At 50.8% G+C, this 25161-nt stretch overlaps 1 protein-coding gene across 1 annotated transcript in view; it reads right to left on the minus strand.

Moving 5' to 3' along the window:
• The window catches only part of LOC141091678 (prostate stem cell antigen-like), a 48621-nt gene that overhangs the window by 18512 nt on the left and 4948 nt on the right, over positions 1-25161 (minus strand). The window contains exon 2 of the mRNA XM_073577373.1: positions 406-510. Coding sequence (XP_073433474.1) covers positions 406-481 — 76 coding nt within the window. The 5' untranslated portion in view covers positions 482-510. The remainder of the gene's footprint in view (positions 1-405; positions 511-25161) is intronic.

Below are 25161 nucleotides of genomic sequence, written 5' to 3' on the forward strand. Positions count from 1 at the left end.
ACACTAGGGGTCTCGGAAAATGACAACAAAACTGCCGTGTCTGCGAACTCGTACTGATCTGGAGACTCCTATTGTCAGGTCAGTTTTACAATTTAGTGAACATGGTAAATAAAAAAACCCCAAAAAAACAATTGTGGAATTGCACTTTTTTAACAATTTCACTGCACTTGTACTTTTGAATGACAACATTCATTTTATCATGTGATGTACTGGAAAGCGGGAAAAAAATTCCAAGTCATCCTGCAAAAAACAAGCCGACATACAGCCATAATGACTGAAAGAAAAGTTATGGAAGAAATGGAGGAAAAAATGGAAAATCGGAAAGTCATAAAGGAGTTAAGTGAACTAATAACATCCGCTGCGGTGCAATTTCTGGGACAGAGTGTCTGTCTGTTGTGCACTTACTTCTCGCTGTCCCGCAGTACGGGGTGGTCCCGCTGCAGTTTGTCACCGTCACACAGGGGTCATCCCTGAGCGCCATAGTGCAGGTGTAACAGAGCGCGGCGGAGCCTGAAAGCACAAGAGCAACAGTCATGGTCGGCACAAACAAGACTGACGACAGCGACACGGGGAGCTCCGATCTCACTGGGTACAGCACCCGTCAGAGGGGTGAACAGCGACATCCACAGCGCCCCTCACAGGGGAGAATAGCGACATCCACAGCGCCCCTCACAGGGGAGAATAGCGACATCCACAGCGCCCCTCACAGGGGAGAATAGCGACATCCACATATTATGGGGGGGCACTGTGGATATCAGTGTTATTATGGGGGGCACTGTGGATATCACTGTTATTATGGGGGAGCTCATGACATTCATAGCACCTGAAGAACAGGAGATCTTTCCATTGGGCAGAACAGAGCAATTATTGCTTGTCAAACCAGTAATGACAAAACCGGTCCAGTCACATAGATGACCCCGTGCCTAGAACAAGCAGTGAACTAAAAACATCAAAATAACAGAAACTGGTTCCTAACACAACAAACACGGCATGATGCACTGTGCCGGACTGTCTCCGCCAGATTCCATGGGTCATAGATACAGATCAGCTGCATTAAGTGTACAGATATAGCACCTGCTCAGAAATCCTTCATGTCCACCTGCGTCCTCCACCATCTGGAAGCTCTATGTTACAAAACAAGGAAAGGCAGAACCACTTTGAGGGTTACATTGTAGTAATCGCAGGTACGTGGGATGCAGTGACGAGACGAGAGATGGGATGAACTTAAGATGCAATTTTTATATATATGTATACCTAGGGGCTATCTTGAGTAACCAACAAGCTAACAACAGTTATCCTTGCAGGGATCAAAACAAGAATACACTGGTAACACGAACACGACTACCCGGTCAAGACCGGTCACTATAGGGCCACGGTATGGCCGACTACGGGTCCTGGGTATTAACTACAACGTGTCACTTATCCTCTCTGACGTCCGGCAGAGTGGTGGTGGGTGCTGCTTCGGCGTTTTAGCCGCTGGGCCCAGCCGACGAGGATCTGGTGGAGACTTCGGGCGTTACTACGCCCAGGTGAAGCAGGGGCACAGCGGGACACTGAAGAGTTCCTCCACGTTACGTCTCCCGGCGGAGGCAGGACGGCGTTGCCCGGGGACCGGGGGGTATAGGCCACAGCCACAAGCTGGGGACGGCAGCGGCGGCCGCGAACAAGCCGCAGCTGCGGGCCAGAGCTGAGCTACGGGGCCAGCAGGCAGACCGCAGCTGCGGGCCGGAGTGGAGCGGCGGCAGCGGACAGGCCACAGCCACGTGCTGGAGTCTAGGGGGTGAGTTGGTGTCTCTCTGCTGGACGACTCGGTGCCATCTCTCCCCTGTCTGCGGTGAGTCTCTCTCCAGTCCCTCCAGTCGCTGCTCTCGTCTTCGTGCTCTGGCTCTCGCTCTGGCTCTCTGGCGCCCTCTAGTCTTCCTGCTCCTTCTCTCCTGCTCGGTCGAGTGCCCCCTGCTGGCATCCTCAGCCTTTTTATACTTGCTCCGCCCCCATCCCTTCTAGAACTCTCACTGGTCCGTCCTCTAATTAGATCCCCGGAAACAGTCCCCCTAGGAACCTTGGTGACAGTCCCCTTGGTTCTGGCCTGGCTACACAGCAGGAACTCCTCCTCCTACACTCCCCCATCCAGTATGCTCACCAGTCCTTGGGCGAGGGCTTGGAGAGTCATGGGATGAAAGTTTTTTCTGCCACACGAACTGATCCTGTTCATAGCTTTCGGTGGTTTGCCAGCTGTTGATCGCTCGGAGCATCGTCGTTCGACTGTGGTGGTGTCCTCTGGGGTGGTGGAAGGTGGTGGGTCGACCGGGTCAGCTGGAATATTATTTCTCGAAGTGTCCGTCTGGACCGTTGGAGGGTCTTCATCGTCGTCCTCATCCCATACTACTGGCGGAGGTTCTGAGATCTGAGGAGGGGCCTCGGGTCGTGCGTGGTCGGTGGAAGTACAGGGTCATAACATATTACGGTGTACGGTATGGGTAGGGTGGTCCCCGTCTTTTTCAGATTGTATTTTGAACACTGGTCCATCAGGGCTTACTCGGCACAATACCCGATAGGGACTTTCTTCCCAGCAGGGTTCCAACTTGCTTTGGGGGCGCTGATCTCGTACGAGTTCCCGATCTCTGGCCTGGAGGTCGATGGATCGAGGCGGAGTCTCCCCTGGGTGTTCCAGTTTTGTGTGGACGATTCGGTGCAGGGTTTGCAGCCGATACCGGTGATTCCGGACCCACAAAGAGACCCCCGTCCATGGTTGTTCCCCCTCCGGATTTAACTCCACCTCCATGATTCCCTTGCATTCCCTGTCAAATAGCAGCGAGTATGGGATGTAGCCGGTGACTCGATGTACCCGGTTGTTATAAACCCACACCAGTTCAGGGATGTATTCGGGCCAGCGGGCCTTTCGGTCGCTTTCCAGGGTGCGTAACATTTGGATCAATGTCCAACTAAATCGTTTGCAGGCCCCGTTGCCTTGAGGGTGGTACGGAGTGGTTCGGGATTTATCGATACCATATAGACGGTGTAATTCTTCCATTACTTTTCCCAGGAAGCACACACCCTGGTCTGAATGGATTTGATGGGGGCAACCGTATACTTGGATAAAGTTTTTACAAATCGCGTAGGCAGCCGACTCCGCGGTTTGATCTCGGGTAGGGGTCACCACGGCGAATTTGGTGAAATGGTCCACCATCAGTGTTCATACACCTGGTGCGCGGGGCCAAAGGTCAAATAGTCTATCATCAAGAGTTCGAGGGGTGCTGTCGTTACTATTGTCTGTACTGGGGCCCGTTGCGCAGGTGGTTTAGTTAGCTCACACAGGCGGCACGCACGACAAACTTCTTCCACTGCGGTCTGCAAGCGAGGATGGTAAGCTATTTGCTGCAACCACTGAAAAGTCTTTTGAGCCCCAAAATGAGCCCCCTTTTCAGGGGCCTCGCAGGCAAGTTCACTGAGTTGGGCTCCCGGTATTACTACCTGCCATGCTATCGCTGATGTTGTCTGCGACACTGCTTTTCGGTACAATAGTCCTCCTTTGATTACCAATTTCTCCCATTGACGTAGCATTAGCAAAGTGTCCTGAGTCAAAGTCTGCCTCTAAGTGTCGTTAGGTATTTGACCCGTGGCCACCCATTGACGCAGGGGCCCAGTCTCTCCATCTTCTTGTTGCTGCTGGATCCATTTATCCCAGGATTGTTCTAACATGCCCCTTGTGGGTCATATGTGGGATTGTTCTCGGGTGGCAGCTGTGAGTCCAGCGGGGGCCAGAGCGAACGGCGTCTCTTCTCCTTCTAGTTTGTCGACTCGGCTTCGCCCCGGGGTCATACGTCGAATCCTGGAGAGGGTGTCAGCATGCACATTCTTCGCTCCCCGTTTATAGATGATTTTGTATTTGAACTTGGCCATGTGGGCCACCCATTGTGGCTCCAGGGCCCCCAGTTTGGCATTGTCGAGTTGGGCCAGCGGGTTGTTGTCAGTTCATACCACTACCTCAAAGCCTGCCAGGTACTCTGCGAAACGCTCCACCATGGCCCACACCACCGCGAGGAGCTCGAGTTTAAAGGAGCTGTAATTGTCGGGATTACGTGTTAGGAGTCGTGGAGTGATCGACTGCCATAAGCGATAACTCTTTCTTGGCTGTCTTGGACTTGTGACAATACAGCTTCTAGCCCGTGTAAGCTCCCATCAGTGTGCAGTATGAACGGCTGCGAGAAATCCGCATAAGCTAGCACTGGGGCGTCTGAGAGTGCGGTTTTGAGATCTCGGAAGGCCTCCTCCTGCTGTTCTCGCCACAGAATCTTCCAACCATTTGCTCCGGCAGGGGTCCCCTTCAGCAGGTCAGCAGGGTTCGGGCTCGACAGGTGAAATTGTTTGCGAAGCAACGGTAATATCCGGCCAACTCCAGAAAGGCTCGTACATCTTTTACCCTCTCGGGAGTAGGCCACCCTTGAATAGCGGTGACCTTTTCCATGGACGGTCTAACACCTTTGGCGGAGACGGTATGTCCAAGGCATTCGATCTGCGTACGGAACAGGTGGCATTTCTGGGGTTTTACCTTCAACCCGTACTTTTAAATCCCACCGAGCACCTGCCCCAACCGCTGCAGGTGGTCCTCAAATGTGGCGGCATAGATAATAATGTCGTCCAGGTATATCAACGTGGCCTCGAAGTTGAGATCTCCCAGACACCGCTCCATTAGCTGCTGGAAGGTCCCTGGGGTGCTGGCCAGCCTGAATGACATACGATTAAAGTCAAACAGTCCCATGGGTAGGATGAATGCGGTCTTGGCGCGGTCTTCCTCTGACATTGGCACCTGCCAGTACCCGCTGGCCAGATCTAGGGTCTAGAAGTATGTGGCCTTTCCCAGGGTGGATAGGGACTCCTGTTATGATTAGGTAAACGAGGAGGATAATGGGAAATAGATTAGGCAACCAGATAACCAGAGAGGTTGGTAGCTAGCGGATTGCAGACCCCTAAACTGACAACACAATTTGAATTAGCCGTGGGACGTACCTACGATGCCCTAGACGCCTCGGCACAGCCACAGAATTAACTAAGCCTAAAGAGAGAAATGGGAAAGCTAAACTGAGTAGAACCCCAAAGGAATAGATAGCCCCCGAACATATACAGTATTGCCAGTGAGACAAGATGAAGCACAAAACACAGGCAGAGAATAGAGTAAGCAAATGATGGGGCCCCCAGGCCCCCCACTAGATCAGAACTCTGGTGTGAACTGGTTACTAAAAAGACTAACATACGCTGTGGCATATGGAACAGGGTCCAGCACATGTCCCGACAGGGAACCAGGCTGAAATAACACCAGCTAAGCAAAAATCAGAGACAAGCAAAAATGGATCCAATGCAAAAAAGATTCAAGGAGACAAAAAACTTATCTGAAAGATGCAGGACGCGGAGCAGGAGACAATCAGACTTCAAAATATGCTCAGGAAGCAAACCAAATCACCGGCAAGAGCTGAGGGAAGGTTGTTCACTTAAATCTCCCCAGTCTGTAACACCTGACCTCCAATCATCCTGCTCAGGTGATTGACTTCTGTCAGCTAGACCAGCTCCATTACCAGGAGCAACCACCAAAGGGAGCCCAAACTCAGAAGCCAGGTCAAAAGTGTTCACAACAGACTCCTCTATCCGGGGCAGCGGGTACGAGTCTTTGATGGTACAGGCGTTAAACTTTCAATAGTCCACACAGAACCGCAAGATGCCATCCTTCTTGCGGACCAACATGACGGGGGTTGCCCAAGGGCTCTGGCTTTCTTGGATAAGTCCGTTCCACAGAATTTGGCCCATTAGTGTTTTTACCTCATGGTATAGTTGTGGGGGAATCTGTTGATATCGCTCTCTGATAGGAGCCGTTCCTGCAGTGGGAATGCCGTGCGTGATGGCCATGGTATATCCGAAATCGTCCTCATGGTTGGCGAATACCTCCTGGTACTGGCCCAAAAGCGCTACTACCTGGAGTATTTGGGCCAGGGTAAGGCTAGAGTTCTGCTCACATTTTCTCCAGGATGGTTCGGCCCTTTTCTGTGGCCGAGGACCCGGTGGTCTGAAGAGATTGGATAGATGCCGCCCATGGGTCCCCTGCCTGCACTCTTAACTGAAGCACCTGAGTCGGAAGCACCTCCTCTAGAGGTCTCACCAGTTTCGCCATTTCGGCCCGCGGTTTCAAGATGATGTCTTGGTCCCTTTCCGCACAGTGGCCAAGGTGCGGGCCACCAGGTCTCCAGGGGGTAGGCGCTCCGAGAAGCACAGCTCCACCTGCATCTTCACTCCTTCCAGGGGCACAGGGGCCCAGATAGGCAAAGCCACTACCGTCTGCCCTGGCGGCAGCATGAGTGGAGGGGCCGCTGGCGCGATCACTTTTCCCTTTCTACTGGCAGTCCTGTAGGACTCGCGCTCCCCGCACCAACTGCTGGAAGACCTGTCCTTGGGGCGTGCAGGAGTTCCACTGGCTCAGAGTCTCTTGTGTGGGTTCATTGAGGAGTAGGCTGCCGAACTCTCGCAATATGTTCATACCCAGTGTAACCAGATGTTTGTCGTTTGCGTCTCCCTGGGTCAGAATCACTCCTCGATGGCCGAGTTGTTTGCTGCATAACGAAATTTGCATCCAGGCTACTCCGACGACAGGGACTGTTAGTTGGTTGGCGGCTAACAACTTGATCACGGACCCCCACTGAGGTCTCACTGCTTTGGGAAAGTGCTGCCGAGAATACAGTTGTGGCCAAAAGTATGGACACCCCTGCAATTCTGTCAGATAATACTCAGTTTCTTCCTGAAAATGATTGCAAATGCAAATTCTTTGGTATTATTATCTTCATTTAATTGGTCTTAAATGAAAAAAAAAACAAAAGAGAATGAAGCAAAAAGCAAAACATTGATCATTTCACACAAAACTCCAAAAATGGGCCAGACAAAAGTATTGGCAACCTCAGCCTAATACTTGGTTGCACAACCTTTAGCCAAAATAACTGCGACTAACCGCTTCCGGTAACCATCAATGAGATTCTTACAATGCTCTGCTGGAATTTTAGACCATTTTTCTTTGGCAAACTGCTCTAGGTCCCTGATATTAGAAGGGTGCCTTCTCCAAACTGCCATTTTTAGATCTCTCCACAGGTGTTCTATGGGATTCAGGTCTGGACTCATTGCTGGCCACCTTAGAAGTCTCCAGTGCTTTCTCTCAAACTATTTTCTAGAGCTTTTTGAAGTGTGTTTTGGGTCATTGTCCTGCTGGAAGACACATGACCTCTGAGGGAGACCCAGCTTTCTCACACTGGGCCCTACATTATGCTGCAAAATTTGTTGGTAGTCTTCTGACTTCATAATGCCATGCACACGGTCAAGCAGTCCAGTGCCAGAGGCAGCAAAGCAACCCCAAAACATCAGGGAACCTCCGCCATGTTTGACTGTAGGGACCGTGTTCTTTTCTTTGAATGCCTCTTTTTTTCTCCTGTAAACTCTATGTTGATACCTTTGCCCAAAAAGCTCTACTTTTGTCTCATCTGACCAGAGAACATTCTTCCAAAACGTTTTAGGCTTTTTCAGGTAAGTTTTGGCAAACTCCAACCTGGCTTTTTTATGTCTCGGGGTGAGAAGTGGGGTCTTCCTGGGTCTCCTACCATACAGTCCCTTTTCATTCAGACGCCAACGGATAGTACGGGTTGACACTGTTGTACCCTCGGACTGCAGGGCAGCTTGAACTTGTTTGCATGTTAGTCGAGGTTCTTTATCCAACATCCGCACAATCTTGCGTTGAAATCTCTTGTCAATTTTTCTTTTCCGTCCACATCTAGGGAGGTTAGCCACAGTGCCATGGGCTTTAAACTTCTTGATGACACTGCGCACGGTAGACACAGGAACATTCTGGTCTTTGGAGATGGACTTGTAGCCTTGAGATTGCTCATGCTTCCTCACAATTTGGTTTCTCAAGTCCTCAGACAGTTCTTTGGTCTTCTTTCTTTTCTCCATGCTCAATGTGGTAAACACAAGGACACAGGACAGAGGTTGAGTCAACTTTAATCCATGTCAATTGGCTGCAAGTGTGATTTAGTTATTGCCAACACCTGTTAGGTGCCACAGGTAAGTTACAGGTGCTGTTAATTACACAAATGAGAGAAGCATCACATGATTTTTCGAACAGTGCCAATACTTTTGTCCACCCTCTTTTTTTATGCTTGGTGTGGAATTATATCCAATTTGGCTTTAGGACAATTTTTTTTGTGTTTTTTCATTTAAGACAAATTAAATGAAGATAATAATACCAAAGAATTTGTGTTTGCAATCATTTTCAGGAAGAAATTGAGTATTATCTGACAGAATGGCAGGGGTGTCAATACTTTTGGCCACAACTGTAAGTCTCTGGCATGGTCGTCACTTGTGACCCTGTATCTACTAGGCATCGTACGTCACGGCCTTCGAACTCTGCCCATATCACTGGACACTTCGCAATCAGATCTTCGGGACTTCCACCACCCCACGTCATGCTCCCAGCTCATAGCCCTGTAGTTTAATGGCCGCCGGGGTGGGTATCTCCCACGCCGCGGGCACTCTCAGGCGAGGTGGCCAGGTTCTCCACATTCATAACATTCCCAAGGCCGTGGGGGCCGACCGCCCCTGGGATTGCGAGGACCCCAGGGAACCAGGCCGTTCACTCGTGGCCTCGGCCCTTCTCTTCACCTCGGCCAGTTTGCCCCTGATGTTCTTCAGCTCCCCTTTCATTTCTTCCACCCATTGGGGCTCTCCAATGGCATTCACGGAGACCTCCGTGCTCTGAACCTTCCCCACGGGGACTGTCAGCCCCTCTTCCTGCTCCCACGCATGCCCCTGGCTCCACACCTCGGAGAAAACCATACGCGGGTTTACCCGGATTTGCTCCCGTAATGCCTGCTTAGTCAGAGGGTCTCGGAGTCCGGACACTAAAAGGTCACATAGGGTGATGTCGATGGGTCCCACACCTACGCCGTCCTTCCGCTCGATAGCCGTGTATAATTCCTGAAGGATGTTCATGAACTGGGTGACCGTCTCCCCTTCCCCTTGCATAGGACTGAACAACCGGGTTCTCAGCTCCCCCACATTCATCGGGTCCCCATGAGTCTCCTCCAATATTTGTAAGACCCTTACAAAGGTGTTGCGCTGTCCTGGGAGTCTCAACATTATGGAATCCCGGGCCTCCCCATCCAATGCCATAAGGGCTACCTCTGGTTCTAAGTCAGGGATCATCGGATGCATTCTAAATAGCCCTCGCATCCGTTCCGTCCAGCTCCACAGCATGGTATTGGTGCCGGAGAACCTAGGCAGGTTGCTCAGCATAACCCCCAAGGATATGCTTAACCGGGGCCCACTGTTGCCCCCCAAATCCATGGCCCCTCCTTGGTCTGCGGCATCTCCGCTCGCGTTTGGAGACTGCATCGTGCCGACTACGCCAAATGTAGTAATCGCAGGTACGCGGGATGCAGTGACGAGACGGGAGACGGGATGAACTTAAGATGTAACCTTTATATGTATATATACCTAGGGGCTATCTTGAGTAACCAACAAGCTAACAACAGTTATCCTCACAGGGATCAAAACAAGAATACACTGGAAACACGAACATGACTACCCGGCAAGACCAGATCTCTATAGGGCCGCAGTATGGCCGACTACAGGTCCTGGGTATTAGCTATGTGGGAGAGGGGGTCCCAGCTGTCCGGGTCGGAACCAAGGGGACCGTCAACTGGGTTCCGGGGAAAACTGTTCCCGGGGGACAGAGTTCAGGGACAGACCGTGGAGACTGACAGGTGGACTGGGGGGAGGAGCCAATACAAAAGGGGCGGGGAACACGAGTCCCAGTGAGTCAGCAGAACGAGACAGAAGTAGCAGGAGATCGTGGGAGTGACTGAGAGCCAGAGCGACTCACCAGAGCCTGGAAGGAGGCCAGAGACAGGAGAGATACTTCCCCTGGACATCAGTGGGACGGCGCCGAGATGACCATCCGAGAACCGCTGCCCCGCGTTGACCAGCGGCCGCCGCTGCCTTCCTCCAGCCCGCGACTGCGGCCTGCCCGCGGTCACCAGAGGCCGTTGCCGCCTCGCTCCTGCCCGCGGCTGCAGCCTGCCTGCGGACACCAGCGGCCGCCTCACTCCAGCCCGCGGCTGCGGCCTGTGTCCCACTGCCCGCAGCCGCTCTGCCCTCACCCGTGGCCACGTCAAGTTCAGTGCCGTCGGCCGCCACCACTGTCCCGCTCCGGTCCATGGCAGGGGCCGAGCCTCTGCTTGTCATGAACTCCCCGTCGCAGCTGCTAGCTGCACAAGTGGCCTGCCACTCGCCACCCCGCACCGCTACCGCTTACCCCAGCCCGGGGGCCACGGCCCACTCATCCAAGGACTCTTCTGGGGCCGGAGATGCCCCAGTGTCACAGGAGCGTCGGAACGCTCGAAGACTACATCGACTCTTCAGCAGCTGGGCCCAGCGGCTGCTCCGCCGAAGAACCACCGTCCAGGACACCGAGGGACGTCAGGACGGCTAAGTTGACTACACTGTGTTCCAAATTATTATGCAAAAAGAGTTTAGGAGTGATAAGGTTAGAATTTTTTTGTTTGTCATTTAAACTCATTGATGGTGATGTGTGTCAGGGCTCTTTATATCACTGAAAGCAATTGCAGATACCTGTGCAAATTAGTTTGGCAGGTGTGTCCAAATAAAGGCAAGACTACTTAAGAAGGCTGTTCCACATTATTAAGCTGTTCCACATTATTAAGCAGCTTACATTTTTTGCCAAAATGGGAAAGAAAAAGGATGTGTCGGCTGCTGAGAAGCAACAAATTGTGGAGTATTTAGGTCAAGGCATGACTACAATCAACATTGCCAAGACACTTCATCGTGATCATCGCACAATCAAGAAGTATGTCGCTGATTCCCAGCGCACACGTGTGCGTGCTGATAGGGAAAAATTGAGGACTCTTTCCAACAGGCAATTGCGTCAGGTTAAAAGAGCAGCTGCAAAAATGCCTTGTCATAGCAGCAGACAAGTTTTTGAAGCTGCTGGTGCCTCCAACGTCCCCCGAACAACAAGATGCAGGGTCCTTCAGAGGTTTGCAGCTGTGCGTAAGCCATCCCTGTCGACGACCTCTATCCACTGCACACAAGCAGAAACGGCTCCAGTGGGCCAAACGATACATGAAGACTGACTTCCAAACTGTTTTGTTCACCGATGAGTGCCGTGCAATGCTCGATGGTCCAGATGGATGGAGTGGAGGATGGCTGGTTGATGGACACCCCATGAAAACACAGCTAAGGTGCCAACAAGGAGGAGGTGGAGTAATGTTTTGGGCTGGAATCATGGGGAGAGTTTGTCGGCCCCTTTAGGTTCCCTGAAGGGGTAAAAATGAACTCCATAATCTATGTCGAGATTCTAAAACAGCACTTCCTGGCATGGTTCAAGAGGAAGAACCGTGCTTTCCGCAGCAAGATCATTTTCATGCCTGATAATGCACCGTCTCATGCTGCAAATAACACATCTGCATCTCTGGCTGCTATGGGCATAAAAGAGGACAAACTTATGGTGTGGCCACCATCTTCCCCTGACCTCAACCCCATTGAGAACCTCTGGAGCATCATCAAAAGGAGTGTCTATGATGGCGGGAGGCAGTTCACATCTAAGCAACAGCTCTGGGAGGGGATTCTGTCCACATGCAAAACAATTGAAGCACAAACCATCCAAAAACTGACAAATTCAATGGACGAGAGAGTTCAGAAGCTTCTTTCGAACAAGGGGTCCTATGTGCAAATGTAACATCACCTAGAATAAAGTTTTGACTTGAAAACTGATTTCATTTTGTAATAAGCTGATAATGCTTATAATTTTATAATTGACCATTTTTTTGCTCAAAATAAAAATAAAAAGGTTTAAAACTCTGCTGTGCATAATAATTTGGAACATGCATTTTGAGTGTTTCTTATTTTTAAAAATATACTGTTTTCATAGGCAGTTTATTCAAAAAATTGCAATTATACTAGAATAGTAGATGACTGGAAAATAACAATGACTGCAATTCATATAGGTAATGTAGAGAAAATATGAGGAAATATGTTTTGCATAATAATTTGGAACACAGTGTATATAGTTAAGGACCCTTAGTCGGCCATACCGCGGCCCTATAGTGACCGGCTCATGCCGGAAGTAGTCGTGTTCTACTCTGCTTGTGTTTACTTGTTTTGAGCCCCTGCCAGGGCAATCCTTGTTACCCCTTTTGGTTGGTCAGGTTGAGACTGAGGAAAGTCACCTCTAGGCCTATAAACGTTATTATAAAAAGCACCAAACCGTCTCGCGACTCGTCACTGCATCCTGCGTACCTGCTTGTACCACAACTACAACGTGTCACTTATATTCTCTGACGTCTAGCAGAGTGGTGGTCGGTGCTGCTTCGGTGTTTTAGCTGCTGGGCCCAACCGACGAGTATACGGCGGAGACTTCGGGCGTTCCTACGCCCAGGCGAAGTGGGGGCACAGCAGGCCCCTGAAGAGTTCCTCTGCATTGCGCCTCCCGACAGAGGCGGGACGGCATTGCCCGAGGACCGGGGGGTGTAGGCCGCAGCCACAAGCTGTGGATGGGCAGCGGCGTCCGCAGGTGGCGGCGAACTAGCCGCAGCCGTGGGCCGGAGCCGAGATGCGGGGGCAGCGGGAGGCAGCGGGCAGGCAACAGCCGCGAGCCGAAGTCGGGCTGTGGTGGCCGCAAGCGGCAGCGGGCAGGCCACAGCTGCGGGCTGGAGTCGGCGGTGGCAGCCACAGGCGACAGCGGGCAGGCCGCGGCCGCAGGCTGGAGTGGAGCGGCGGCGGGTGCGAGGAGCGGGGTCGGGCGGTCGGTATCTCTCTGCTGGACAGCTCGGTGCCGTCTCTCCCCTGTCTGCGGTGAGTCGCTCTCCTGTCCCTCCAGTCGCTGCTCTCTTCTTCTTGCTCTGGCTCTCGCTCTGGCTCTCTGACACCCTCTTGTCCTTCCTGCTCCTTCTCTCCTGCTCGGTCGATTGCCTCCTGCTGGCGTCCTCAGCCCCTTTTATACTTGCTCCGCCCCCATTCCTTCTAGAACTCTCTCTGGTCCGTCCTCTAATTATGTCCCCCGGAAACAGTCCCCCTAGGAACCTTGGTGACAGTCCCCTTGGTTCTGGCCCGGCTACACAGCGGGGACTCCTCCACCTACACTATCACCCTACTTTTCTAGCATAGATGGATACGAAAGTCAGAAAAACAAGCACCAAGTCAATTTCATCCTAGGATGGGGCAGGGTCTTGATGACAGACCACTATTATTTTCTATCCCTAGTCTACCTTCCAGGGTTTCTAGCAACCAGCAAGATGTACTACAGTGTAGACCAGTGGTCCCCAACTTTTCTGACCGAGAGAGCCACATTCAGCTCTTGGTGAGGGTCGCGAGCCATATCCAGCTCCTGACCCCCTCACAGTAGGGGCAATCAAAGCCACCATTATGAGTATAATGATAACCAAAGTGTTAGGGCTGGTGGAACGCATCAAATAATAAAGAGATGGTAAGAGGTGCGTTCGCAGCCCGGGGACCACCGTGTAGAGATGACAACTACTGCTCGGTAATGGCGGACAATAACTGGCGGTATAACTAGTAAACACGGGTTAACTTCACCCAGTTAATAGGAAGCGGACTCAGTTGCTTCACAGGACCGAGATACTGCTGAGTCAGCGCTAGTGTTGTGGTCACAGGACCCTGCCCCAAGGACACGGGGTTAGAGTCCCTCTAGACCCACTAGCGTTTGGCGCCGCTACAGCGGTGCCTGGACATACACAACTTAAAGATAAAGCACACTAGGTGCAGACAGCACTACACTGGTGGACGCCACTAACTAGCCTAACCTTATGGCTGGAAAGCGCAATGTTTGCACACGGCGCCGCACTGACGGTTGCTGCTTGACACAGTATAGTAGTGCAGCCCCACCACAAAGTCCATACCGATCATTTCCCAAGGCCTGTCCGCTACCGGCAGGGGGTAAAGTAGCCCAGCGGGCCACTGCCAAGAGGACCTATTCTGGGCGCAAGAGACGCACGCTGAATATAGTCCCTGACTTCACAGGCCATATGCGGCCACCAGTACGTCCTCGCCAGAAGCTCAGAGGTCCGTTTTGTCCCGAAATGTCCACCCACCCTAGACGAATGAGACCAAGAGGGGACCTCCAGTCGCAGACGGGCAGGGACAAATGTCTTGCCCGGAGGTACTGACTCAAGTGCGACCGGAGCCACGGTCCTCAGGCTCTCAGACGGGACGATCAGCCGAGGCTCCTACGATGACACCACGGAGAGGGAGAGAGCATCGGCCCGGATGTTCTTCTCACTGGATAGGAAATGGAGGGTGAAATGGAACCGGGAGGAAAACAGGGACCATCTAGCTTGACGAGAATTTAGCCGCTGGACAGTTTGTAAATACACTACATTTTTGTGGTCCGTGTAGACTTGGAAGGGGTAGCGAACCCCCTCCAGGAGATGTCTCCATTCAGAAAAGGCCAATTTCCCCGATGGAATAGTTCCTTTCCGCCGGTGAGAAGGTATTAGAAAAGTAGAAGCAAGGATGCTTCCGACCTTGAGCATCCTTCTGGAACAGGACCGCTCCAGCAACGACGGGTGAGGCATCCACCTCTAAAATAAACGGTTTATTTACATCGGGGCAATGTAAAATGGCAGAATGAGACTAAATAGAGGGGAAGTCCTTGGAGACCTCCTCTGACCACAATTTAGGATTTACTCCCTTCTTGGTGAGGGTCACCAAGGGAACTACCAAGGTTGAGAAATGGGGAATGAATTGGCGGTAATAGTTAATAAAACCCATAAAGTGCTGCACCGCCTTGAGGGAATGAAGTTCCTGCCAATCCATAACCGCCTGTAGCTTGGTAGGATCCATGGCCAATCCCTGGGCGGAGATGATATAGCCCAGGAATGGCAAGGACTCCTGCTCAAGCACACACTTCTCCAATTTGGCGTAGAGGGAGTTTGCCCATAGGTGGTTGAAAACTTTGTAAACATCTCTCCGGTGAGTCTATATCTGGAGAGTAGATGAGGATATCATCCAGATAGACTACAACTGAGGTGGTGAGCATATCCCGGAAGATATCGTTCACAGTCCTGGAAGATGGCCAGAGCATTACAGAGCCCGAAGGGCATCACCAGGTATTATAGTACCTATCCCTGGTGTTAAAAGCCATCTTCCATTCGTCCACCTCACGGATGCGAATCAGGTTGTAAGCCCCCCCACAGATCAAGTTTAGTAAACACTCTCGCTCCCCGTAGCCTATCGAACAGTTCCGATATCAGGGGTAGAGGATACTTATTCTTAACGGTGATAGCGTTAAGACCCCTGTAATCGATGCAGGGACATAGTTCTCCATTCTTCTTCTGGACGAAGAAGAATTCCGCCCCTGCTGGTGACACTGACTTCCTAATGAATCCCCTTGCCAGATTCTCCCTGATATACTGAGACATGGTCTCTGTCTCTGGGAGAGATAGGGGATAGACTTGACCCCGGGGAGGCTCAGCACCAGGCAAGAGGTCAATAGGACAGTCGCAGGGGCAGTGAGGTGGAAGAGAGGAGAGATCTGCGGAGACTTCAGTGGAGGCAACCTGAATACACTCCCTCTGACAGCTACCCTCACATTTACTCCACCCAAGAATTCTCCCCAAGGACCACTTAGGGCACCCCTAAGAAAACCTCGTCAATACCTTCGGGCATGACAAGGAGAGATAGCGTCTCCTGATGGGAAGGAGACAGCGAGAGTATCAGTGGGACGGTCTGGTGGGTGATCTGAGAGGGTAGTGTCGCTCCATTCACCACTCTGATGGTGACTGGCTGAGGTAGTAAAACCAGAGGAATTGCGTGCTGTTGGGCGAAGGCAGACGACATGAAATTGCCCTCCGCCCCGGAGTCCACGCAAACCGCCACCGCCAGAGTGGAAGAGCCAAACTCAAGCGTCCCCTCAAAGGACAGCTTGGAGGAAAACGTTGCTGTATCTAGTAGGTCTCCTCCAACAGCCACTAGAGGCAAGCGTTTTCCTGGCCGCTGTGGGCACCTGTTGGCAGGGTGACCAGATTGCCAACAAATGTGACAGACCACAGTGCTGGCGCGGACCGGGACTTGGATCCCACGCGAGAATTCCCCATGGCCTCTTGGAGCTCGGATGCCCGATTGGGAGATTCCGGAGGTTTAGCAAAGTGGGTGCCAACCTAAACCTCTGCCTACACTGGGACCGCTCCAACCTTCGCTCCGAAAAACGAAGGTCTATGCGGGTGGAGATGGTGATAAGCTCCTCCAGTGTGGTGGGGGGAATCTCCCTGGTGGCCAGGGTGTCCTTCACATGGTGAAAACGCCAGCAGCTGGAGCACGGTATCATGGGTGACACGCGGTCCCAAAAAGACCTGCTTCAGAGTGCCCAAGAACTGCGAGGCACTCTGCACCACATGATCACCACGCTCCCACAGCGGTGTGCCCCACTCCAGAGCCCTGCCCGACAATAGGGAAATAATAAATCCCACATAAGCCCGCTCGGAGGGGAATCGTGCAGCCAGCAGCTCCAGCTGTGTGGTACACTGGCTCACGAAACCCCTACAAGAAGCTCTATCGCCCGAGAAATTCTCAGGCAATGGGAGGCGGGACAAAGTTGGGACAGGGATGGCAGGGGACACATGGGAGACAGCCTCTGTGGCTGCCTGAACAGCGAACGCGGTAACATCCACAGCTGAGGCTGAGCGCTCGAGAGCCACCAACCTGCCCTTCGGCTGCTGGATGTACCGCTGCAGTCGCTGTTCGTCCGCCATTACTAGCCAGACCCTGGCGCGAGTATAATGTTAAGGCTGGCGGAACGCACCAAATAATAAAGAGATGGTAAGAGGTGCGTTCGCAGCCTGGAGTCCACCGTGCAGAGATGACTACTGCTGCTTGGTAATGGCGGACAATAACTGGTGGTATAACTAGTACACATGGGTTGACTTCACCCTGTTAATAGGAAGCGGACCCAGTTGCTTCACAGGACCGCAATACCGCTGAGTGAGCGCTAGTGTTGTGGTCACAGGACCCTGCCACAAGGACACGGGGTTAGAGTCCCTCTAGACCCACTAGTGTTCGGCGCCGCTACTGCGTTGCCTGGACATACACAACTTAAAGATAAAGCACACTAGGTACAGACAGCGCCGCGCTGGTGGATGCCACTAACCAGCCTAACCTCATGGCTGGAAAGCGCAATGTTTGCGCACGGCACCGCACTGGTGGTTGCTGCTTGACGCAGTATAGTAGTGCCTTGTGCTGGATGGCACAGTTAGGCGCTAAGTGTGGTGCAGAGGACTGGATGCACCGTGGTACATAGGCAATGCCACCTGTAGGCGCTGACTTATCTCCAATACCCTATACACATGCACAAACAGAGGGAGGGAGTCTGTCACCAGAAAGCATACATCCATCTTCACACACACAACTACAAAATACTGTCTATACTAGCGCATGGCCGAGCGGCCATGCAAGCCTTTTATAGCAGTGTCCTTCCAGGACTTTCCTGATGGTCCAATCTGAGCTGGAGAAGGACCTGAGCATGTGACCTCCGATCTCCAATGAGAGATCGACCCATGGACATGCTCAGTAGACCGAAAGGAGGACTTAGTCCCTGGAGTAGCTCGCTGCTGACCTGCATGCGTTGCTATAGCTGGATTGAGGTGGCAGTAGCAACCAAAGCCACAGTGCTAGTCAGAGCAGAGCGCCGGGATCGACAAGTCTGCAGAACTGCCTCCTCTGAAGCCGAAGAGGAAAGGGAGACCGCCGAAGGCCAGGCCTGGGATTCCTGCTGTGCAGTGACAGGAACCTGACGCCTAACACAAAGCTTTTCCACAGAAATCACCCCAAAGCAGTTTACCTAGATCCAGAGGTCCTCGCAATACCCATTCCATATTCTCCCATCACACTGTCTCATCCTGTTTCAGGCTCCTCCTCTGACAGGTAGTATCATCCTGTCTCCAGAACACCATACTTAAATTATCTCTAAAGCCCTAAGACCAGTGTATTTGCAACCAGATCTGCTCTTCTGTGCAGGGCTACTCACAAAATTCACCATTTTGAGATGTGAACCTCATACCTCTTTACTAGACCTGAAGCTAATGCACCAAGCAAGCAGACACCCGCGAGCCACAATTCATCAGATCACGAGCCACATGTGGTTTCCGAGCTACAGGTTGGGAACCCCTGGTGTAGACATACAATCTCTGCTCAGGCCTTCTTTATGACCATAAATGTTTCCTCCACCATCTGGAAGCTCTGTATCAGAATGCAGATTTTACGTCTAATCAGATGCCTAATGATCGTATGTAATGCCTCTGGCCACGCAGACCCACAAGGAACAATATAAACCCCTAGAAGAACTTTTGAATGTTGAAGGAACTTCAAACTTCCTGGTTGGATTGGGACTCAGGAGTCAGGACTACTTATCAGATTTGGGATTGTCTACCTTATCTGTCTTTTTCCTTCATTACTACATTAATCACATACCCACGTCCTTACCTAGTTGGGCCATGCTGAGCAGCAACACGACGTTAACCACAAGGGTCTCCATCTTCTGTAGAGCCAAGCTCTTTGAGTGTTCCTTGAGAAGATTTCTTACCAAGTGAGGTGTTAGACACCAGAAATAGAGAGTTTTATGTGAACAGGATGGACCAGGTTTTTTTTTCCTTCCATTTGTTGCACATTCTTGTGCCTCACTGATAGAAAGGTTTAACTTTCATCCTGGTGACCTCTCCCACCTGCTGACTCCATTGTGTCGTATCACTCCCTTCCTTTTACAAACACGACAGATTTATATTAATGTAGAATTTAGGTAAAGTGAGGTGTTTCTGACAGGTCCATACATTATCTGTATGTAATATTGTATGAGGGGCGACGCTCATGATTGGCAGGATAACGGGGCTCGGAGATGTCAGGATAAGTTGTGATGACTCTTTCTAGGGTGGTAATAATTTCATGTTAATAATATTCTCCCGGTCGGTGCGATTACAGAAATGCCTTATTATTATTGTTCTATCGATGGAGCCTATTTTTGGAGTACCGAGGGGCAGTTTTTATGGATACCAATTTGAACAGATTTTATTGCATTTTTTGAGGGAAGGTGCAGTGACAGAAAAACTCTAATTCTGGCTGTTTCGAGTTTGTTTTCTTTACGGCATTTGCTGTACGGTTTCATTAACTTTACATGTTCATGGATTGGACTTTTGCAGCATAATAATAACAAATGTTTAGATATTTTTATGCAATTTCTTTATTTTTTTGGAGGGGGTGAAGGAAGTGAATCAAACTTTAATGTCTTTTGTATATTTTTAAAAACTTTACTGTTTATTTTTTCTTTTCAAGTCCCACTAGGGGACATGAACCTGTGATCTACCGTATATATTGTAATACTTTAATATTGCAGTATAGAGTAAAATGAGCTGAGCTTCAGAGCACTACAAATATAGAGATGACATTGGTCTTATGTAGGTGTCAGTAACTGGGGGTGTGTGGTTGCCCCTAGTTGTCAGGGATTTATTATATACCACTTTCCAGTTCCAGTTAGGAACTTGCAGCTCTCTGGTGCCCCCCTTAACCTCAAGTCAGTCAGGGAACTACAACTAGGATAAGTAGTCGCCAGAAAGGCTGCCTTGTTGTGTACTGGCTATTGGGCACTCTGCAGTAAGAGCAGTATGTATATCCCCAGTCTCCGGCAGGAAATACACACATAACCGTCCGTTCTGTAACTGCCAGGGTTTCCCAAATACTCCAGAACACTTTGCTGCCACCAGCTCCTTGTTATATATTAAAACCAATATCGGGTCAGGAGCCCACCCAAAAGGTAGCGTAATTAGTGCGGAGGTCGTGGCGGTAAGTTTATAGAGCAAGGAAAAACGAATCTAGTAAATTTATAGATTTACACCAGAAAATATAGGCAGTGTTTATACATATGTAAAAGATGTTACAAAAGAGACAAGATACAGTATATACAGACAATTATAAAATAAAATTGATTAAAATAAGAACTTACACATCTCAGTCAATGGCACGCCGTGTGGAGGAGGGGGGAGGGGAACCTTCCTAGAGCAACAGGTCACAATGCACAGCTTTCTATAGCTGATTCCCTCGGCAAAAGACAGCTTCTTTGTCTGGGCCTCTGAGCTTTATACCTTTGCCCAAAACCAAGGGTCTCCCCCTCGATGACCTCACAGGGTGGGCTGGTTATGCCCCCTTTAGAAAGTTACTAAAAAACTTCTATTTGTCATAACTCTGGGTGGAAAAGTCAGAAAGAGACAACAGCGGTATCATTTTACTTATTACGACATTACCTTTCTTTTGATACCAAACATCGTATATCTATGTGTGTGTTACTGGGTAGCATATACCCTTTATTCAATTTCTGGTGGGCGCAGAAGCCAAAAAACGCCGTTATGAATAGTTTTAATCATGGAGATTTCAAAAATATAAGTTTCCTGCCTCTATGATTATCCAGTATTATTATATTCGAGTTTCAATGAACAAAGGAGAGTTTAAACTCATGTGCTAGAAGAACTGCCCTTAACCAATTAGGGTCATAAACGGTTCCTGTGCTGTGTTGCCAGGCATACCATGGTCTCACATTACACCAGCTTGTATAGCTGGAGGGAGGGGGTGGGTGGACATTCCAACAGGGAGAAAGAGGGAGGGGAAGGAATGTAGCATGAGGAGCTCAGTGTTAACTGCACAAACTAAGTGGGGGTGGGACAGCATGTCATTCCAAAAACCAAGGAGCTGCAGCCGATAGCGCTGTATGTGTAATCAAAACAATGGAAAATGATTCATATTTTCCTGACAGTAGGTTCCTGACTGCCTGGTAATCACATCGCACCTCTTAATTATCTCACTGGTGGCTGATGGGCATTGAAACTAGTGATGAGCGATCATACTCGGTAATGCTCGGTACGTGCCTGAGCATCGCTGTACTCGCAGTGCTCTCGCGAGCGCCGACCAATGCCGGGATTGTTCGGTGGGAGTTCGGGTCCACACCCTGTATAAGGATTCCGGACTTTCTTTTGTGCCTGTTTGCCCTTATCCAAGGTGGAGTCTTGTATCTTGCCTTGTCATGGAACTTCCTATCTGTTCTGATTATTTAAATCCGGGCCGTGTGTTCCTCTTTGCCTGAGTATTTTGTTGCTGTTGGCTCTTGAGCGCCTGCCTGTCTACTGGTGGACTCCCTGCTGCTGCTGCTCGTTACTCGGTGCTCTGCCTCTCCACGTTATGCTGCCTACAGTCCTCTGTGCGTCATCCTGATTCTGTCTGTGCTTAACTACTGCCTGGACTTTTAGTGTGGAACTATTGGCCTCTGGATCTGCTGTGGCCTGTAAACAATCCTGCCATCACCATCTCCTCTAGGCCTGTGTTTGTTGGGCTGGGTGCTGGACTTGTGCGGGACTTTCAGCCCAAAAAGGTACATATAGTGACCTTCTCCTGTTAATGCCACTGTCATGCCGCTCTCACCTCATTCCCCCGAAGCCGGGACACAGCGCCCAATGTCCTCTCTTCCGGCATCCCAGCCGGTCCGGGGGTCCCATTGGGTGTGCACACGCACCTCTCTCACTTGATTCTATGGCTGCACGTTCGACTCCAGGGCTTCATCACCCTCCAGCCCTGACTGCGGCCGTTCCATCTCTGACATCTCTATGACATCTCTATGGTCCTGGAGGACCTGACCTAGAAGTCCCAACACACATGCCCTATATCAGGCTGCTTCTTCCTGTAGGTGGTGCCTGATTAACGTTCTGGCTTCCTTGCTAGACCTACTTGGTCTCTGGCCACATCTGAACTCAGGTCCCTTGCCCTGTGCTCTGATGTGCTTCCCAGCACGCGCTCTGCTTTGCCTTGTACCCAGGAATAATTCTCTGCATGCACTCTGCCTTGCCTTGTGCCCAGGCGTGCTTCCCAGCACACTCTCTTGCAACAGCCCTGGTAAGGGGCCATTCCGTTCACTGTTATCCACCCCCATGCAGCGTCCACAGCTGATTGAATAACCACAGACAACAGGTCTCAGGGATAACAGCTGCTTCACTTCAGCAGAACGGGGAGATACAACATGGAGTAATGGTAACAGTTCACATGGGGAATCCACGGCCCATACAGTTCAGGATTGGATTCTGACACAGAATTAAGGTTCTGGAGCTTTAAGAACCTGGATTAGTTAGGAGCAGGACTTGCAGGTAATTATAAGAGAGTTCAAAGTCAATTGGTGGTAGAAAGGCAGAAGAGGGAATATATGGAATATGTGCAGACCTGACATCCCGGATTCATGTCCTCAGCCGGTCACGGTACGTGCAGAAATATACTTGAAGTAAATGACGGATAATTTGCGGTGAGGCGGGGGACCCTCAATTTCCTCAACACGCGGAGCAATAGGTTCTTCTGTACACATTTAGTGAGACCTAATGCTGGAGAAGCACGCCTTACACCGGACAGCGGGGACCCAGGGTAATAAAAAGGTTACAAGTCTTCAGCCATCTTGGCTGTAGCAGTCAGGGGAAGATCCAAGGCATAAGGCCTGGCTGTAAGTCTTGAGATGAAGAGAAGGATGAACCTCCAGGCTTGGAGACCCCTCACATGAGGTCTGCTCTTGGTCACATCTTCAACCAGACTCCTCAGGGAACCTTCCAGAACCCTGTCTTGTCTCCACACTGGAGGTAGCTCCTCCCACTGAACCTTGGTGACCGGGGCACCGACCAATAGGATAACGCTCAATTCTTGTGTCAGACTTCACATTGTGAGATTAATATATAAATCATGAATATATGAGATTAGTGAGTAATGGATTCATTTAAACTATACAACAGTAAAAGGATAACTTAGGCGTGAGTTGAGGTGTACAAAAGCTACTCACAGCCAGGGTTACTTAAAGGGGAAAACCAAGTCTTGACCAGGTCACTAAACTCTGCTTTGCCTTGTACCCAGGAGTGCTTCCTTGCACACGCTCTGTTTTGCCTCGTACCCTGGCGTGCTTCTCATTGCACGCTATACGCACTCCTGTACCCAGCATGCACCCGTGTACACGCTCTGCACTATCCTGTACCCTGCATGTCCCCGTGTATACGCTCAGCACTATCCTGTGCCCCCATGTCCATGCTTTACACATTCCTGTATCCTGCGTGTTCCCGTCTTCTCCCTGCTGACACGGTCTCTCGCGTCTTCTGTGAGCCGGTCACCTAGTTCCAGCAGTCGTGGTACTTTACCCCCCTGGGCCTGCCCCTGACGCTCCCTGTATAGGGGGTGGTCCTCACTAGGTCAGCTCGCCCTGGGTGGGTTGGTATCATGACCCAGAGGGTCCACTCCAGTAGTCGTCACAGTATAATCAGGCCATGCACCCTGCTGGTACCTCGGCCACTGCCAAAAAGGAACTGGTCTTTCTACAGGAGAATCAGACTAGGATTATGTCCTTTTTGAAATCTATGGAATCCCGCTTTTCGGCCTTACAGTCCTCTGACCCTGGGAATGCCTCCCTGTTGGCCAGTTTCCCACAAGAGCTCACTCAGCAATACGACACTCAAGCCTACATCCTCAACTATATGGCGTCGGTAGATAACAGACTCTTTTCCCCTACAATCTGTTGCCTCCTTTTCTGCCCAAGCCTCGGTCTCGCACCCGCTGCACCGTCTAGGCAAACCACCTCGGTATAGTGGTGACCCTAAGCTGTGGGGGGGGGGTTTTTGAATCGATGCCATCTACATTTTGAGCTTCTGCCGCAGCAATATCCCACCGATCATGTTAAGGTGGCCTTTATTGTTTCCCACTTAGAGGGGGAGGTGTTAGCATGGGTGAATCCCCTCTGGGAGCGTGATGACCCTATCGTCTCTCAGCTCTCCACCTTTTTGGACACCTTCCCCAAGGTGTTCAATGAGCCTGGTCATCTGGCTTCCACAACCGAGTCTCTCTTCAACCTCCATCAGGTTACTCTGTCTGTTGGACAATATGCCATCCATTTTCGCAATTTGTCCTCCAAACTCGGTTGGAACAATGAATCCCTCATAGGGGCCTTTTGGGGAGGCCTGTCCGGTCGGATTAAAGACGAACTGGCGAGTCGGGATACCCCTACCTCTTTGGAGGACTTAATCTCTCTTGCGACACGCATTGATCTGCACTTCCAAGAGTGCACCCGTGAGGCAGTCAGAGAAAGAAGACCTCCTCGTCTCTCCTCGTCTACTCGCAGTTCTCCTCAAATGCAATCCATGTTATCTTCTGCGGGCCCTGTATCTGAGCCTATGCAGGTGGACCGACTCAAGATGGCTGAACGGCATCGTAAGGAGAGGCTTGCACAAGGACTCTGCTTTTACTGTGGGAGTGCTTCTCATCTCCTTCGCTCCTGTCCCGAGAGGCCAGGAAACTCCGCCGCCTAGGTCTGGTAGGAGAGGCCTCCCTAGGTGTATGTAAATACTCTCTCCCCCTCAACATGTCTGTCTTGCTGAATTTTGGTTCCAAATGTTATTCTGAGGAGGCTTATGTGGATTCAGGTGTGGTAGGGAACTTTATCAGGCTTGAGGCGGTTAAAAAATATCGGATTCCTGTCAGGTCCCTGGAGACTCCTCGGCTGGCAAAGCTTGATGAGATGGAGCAAGGAACCATACAGGCTGATTACACACAGCCCAGCCTCATGTCATCACAACAACGTGGATTGGGTGACAATGAGGAGGAGGAAGAACAGGAGCTACTTTCATGCGCTATAGATGGTTGTACAAGCACAACTGTCATACCGTTTGTTCAGCGTGGATGGCCTGAGGACTGGGAGGAGGAGGACGACGACACCGTGGTCAGTCGTCCTCTTGGTGAGGACACGGAAGGCTTGCCTATTAGCAGTCTGGCATTCATGGCTGACTTTATGTTGCGCTGCCTTTCCCGTAAGGCTACTTTCACACATCAGTTTTTTGCCATCAGGCAGGATCCGGCTATTTTTAGAAAAAACGGATCCGGCATAAATTTTGGAGAACTGTAGAAACGGATCCGTTTTTTTGCTGGATCCGTCTAGCAGGTTATATCTGTTCCTGGGGGCTGGCCAATTGGATCTGAGCATGCGCAGACTTAAAAAAAATGGATCCGGTGGCTGGATCCGTCTTTTTCTGGATCCGGCGCATTCCGGCGCCCATAGAC

This window comes from Dendrobates tinctorius, unplaced genomic scaffold, assembly GCF_039654945.1.
Source record: "Dendrobates tinctorius isolate UK_male_01 unplaced genomic scaffold, ASM3965494v1 ptg000055l, whole genome shotgun sequence".
NCBI lineage: Eukaryota > Metazoa > Chordata > Amphibia > Anura > Dendrobatidae > Dendrobates > Dendrobates tinctorius.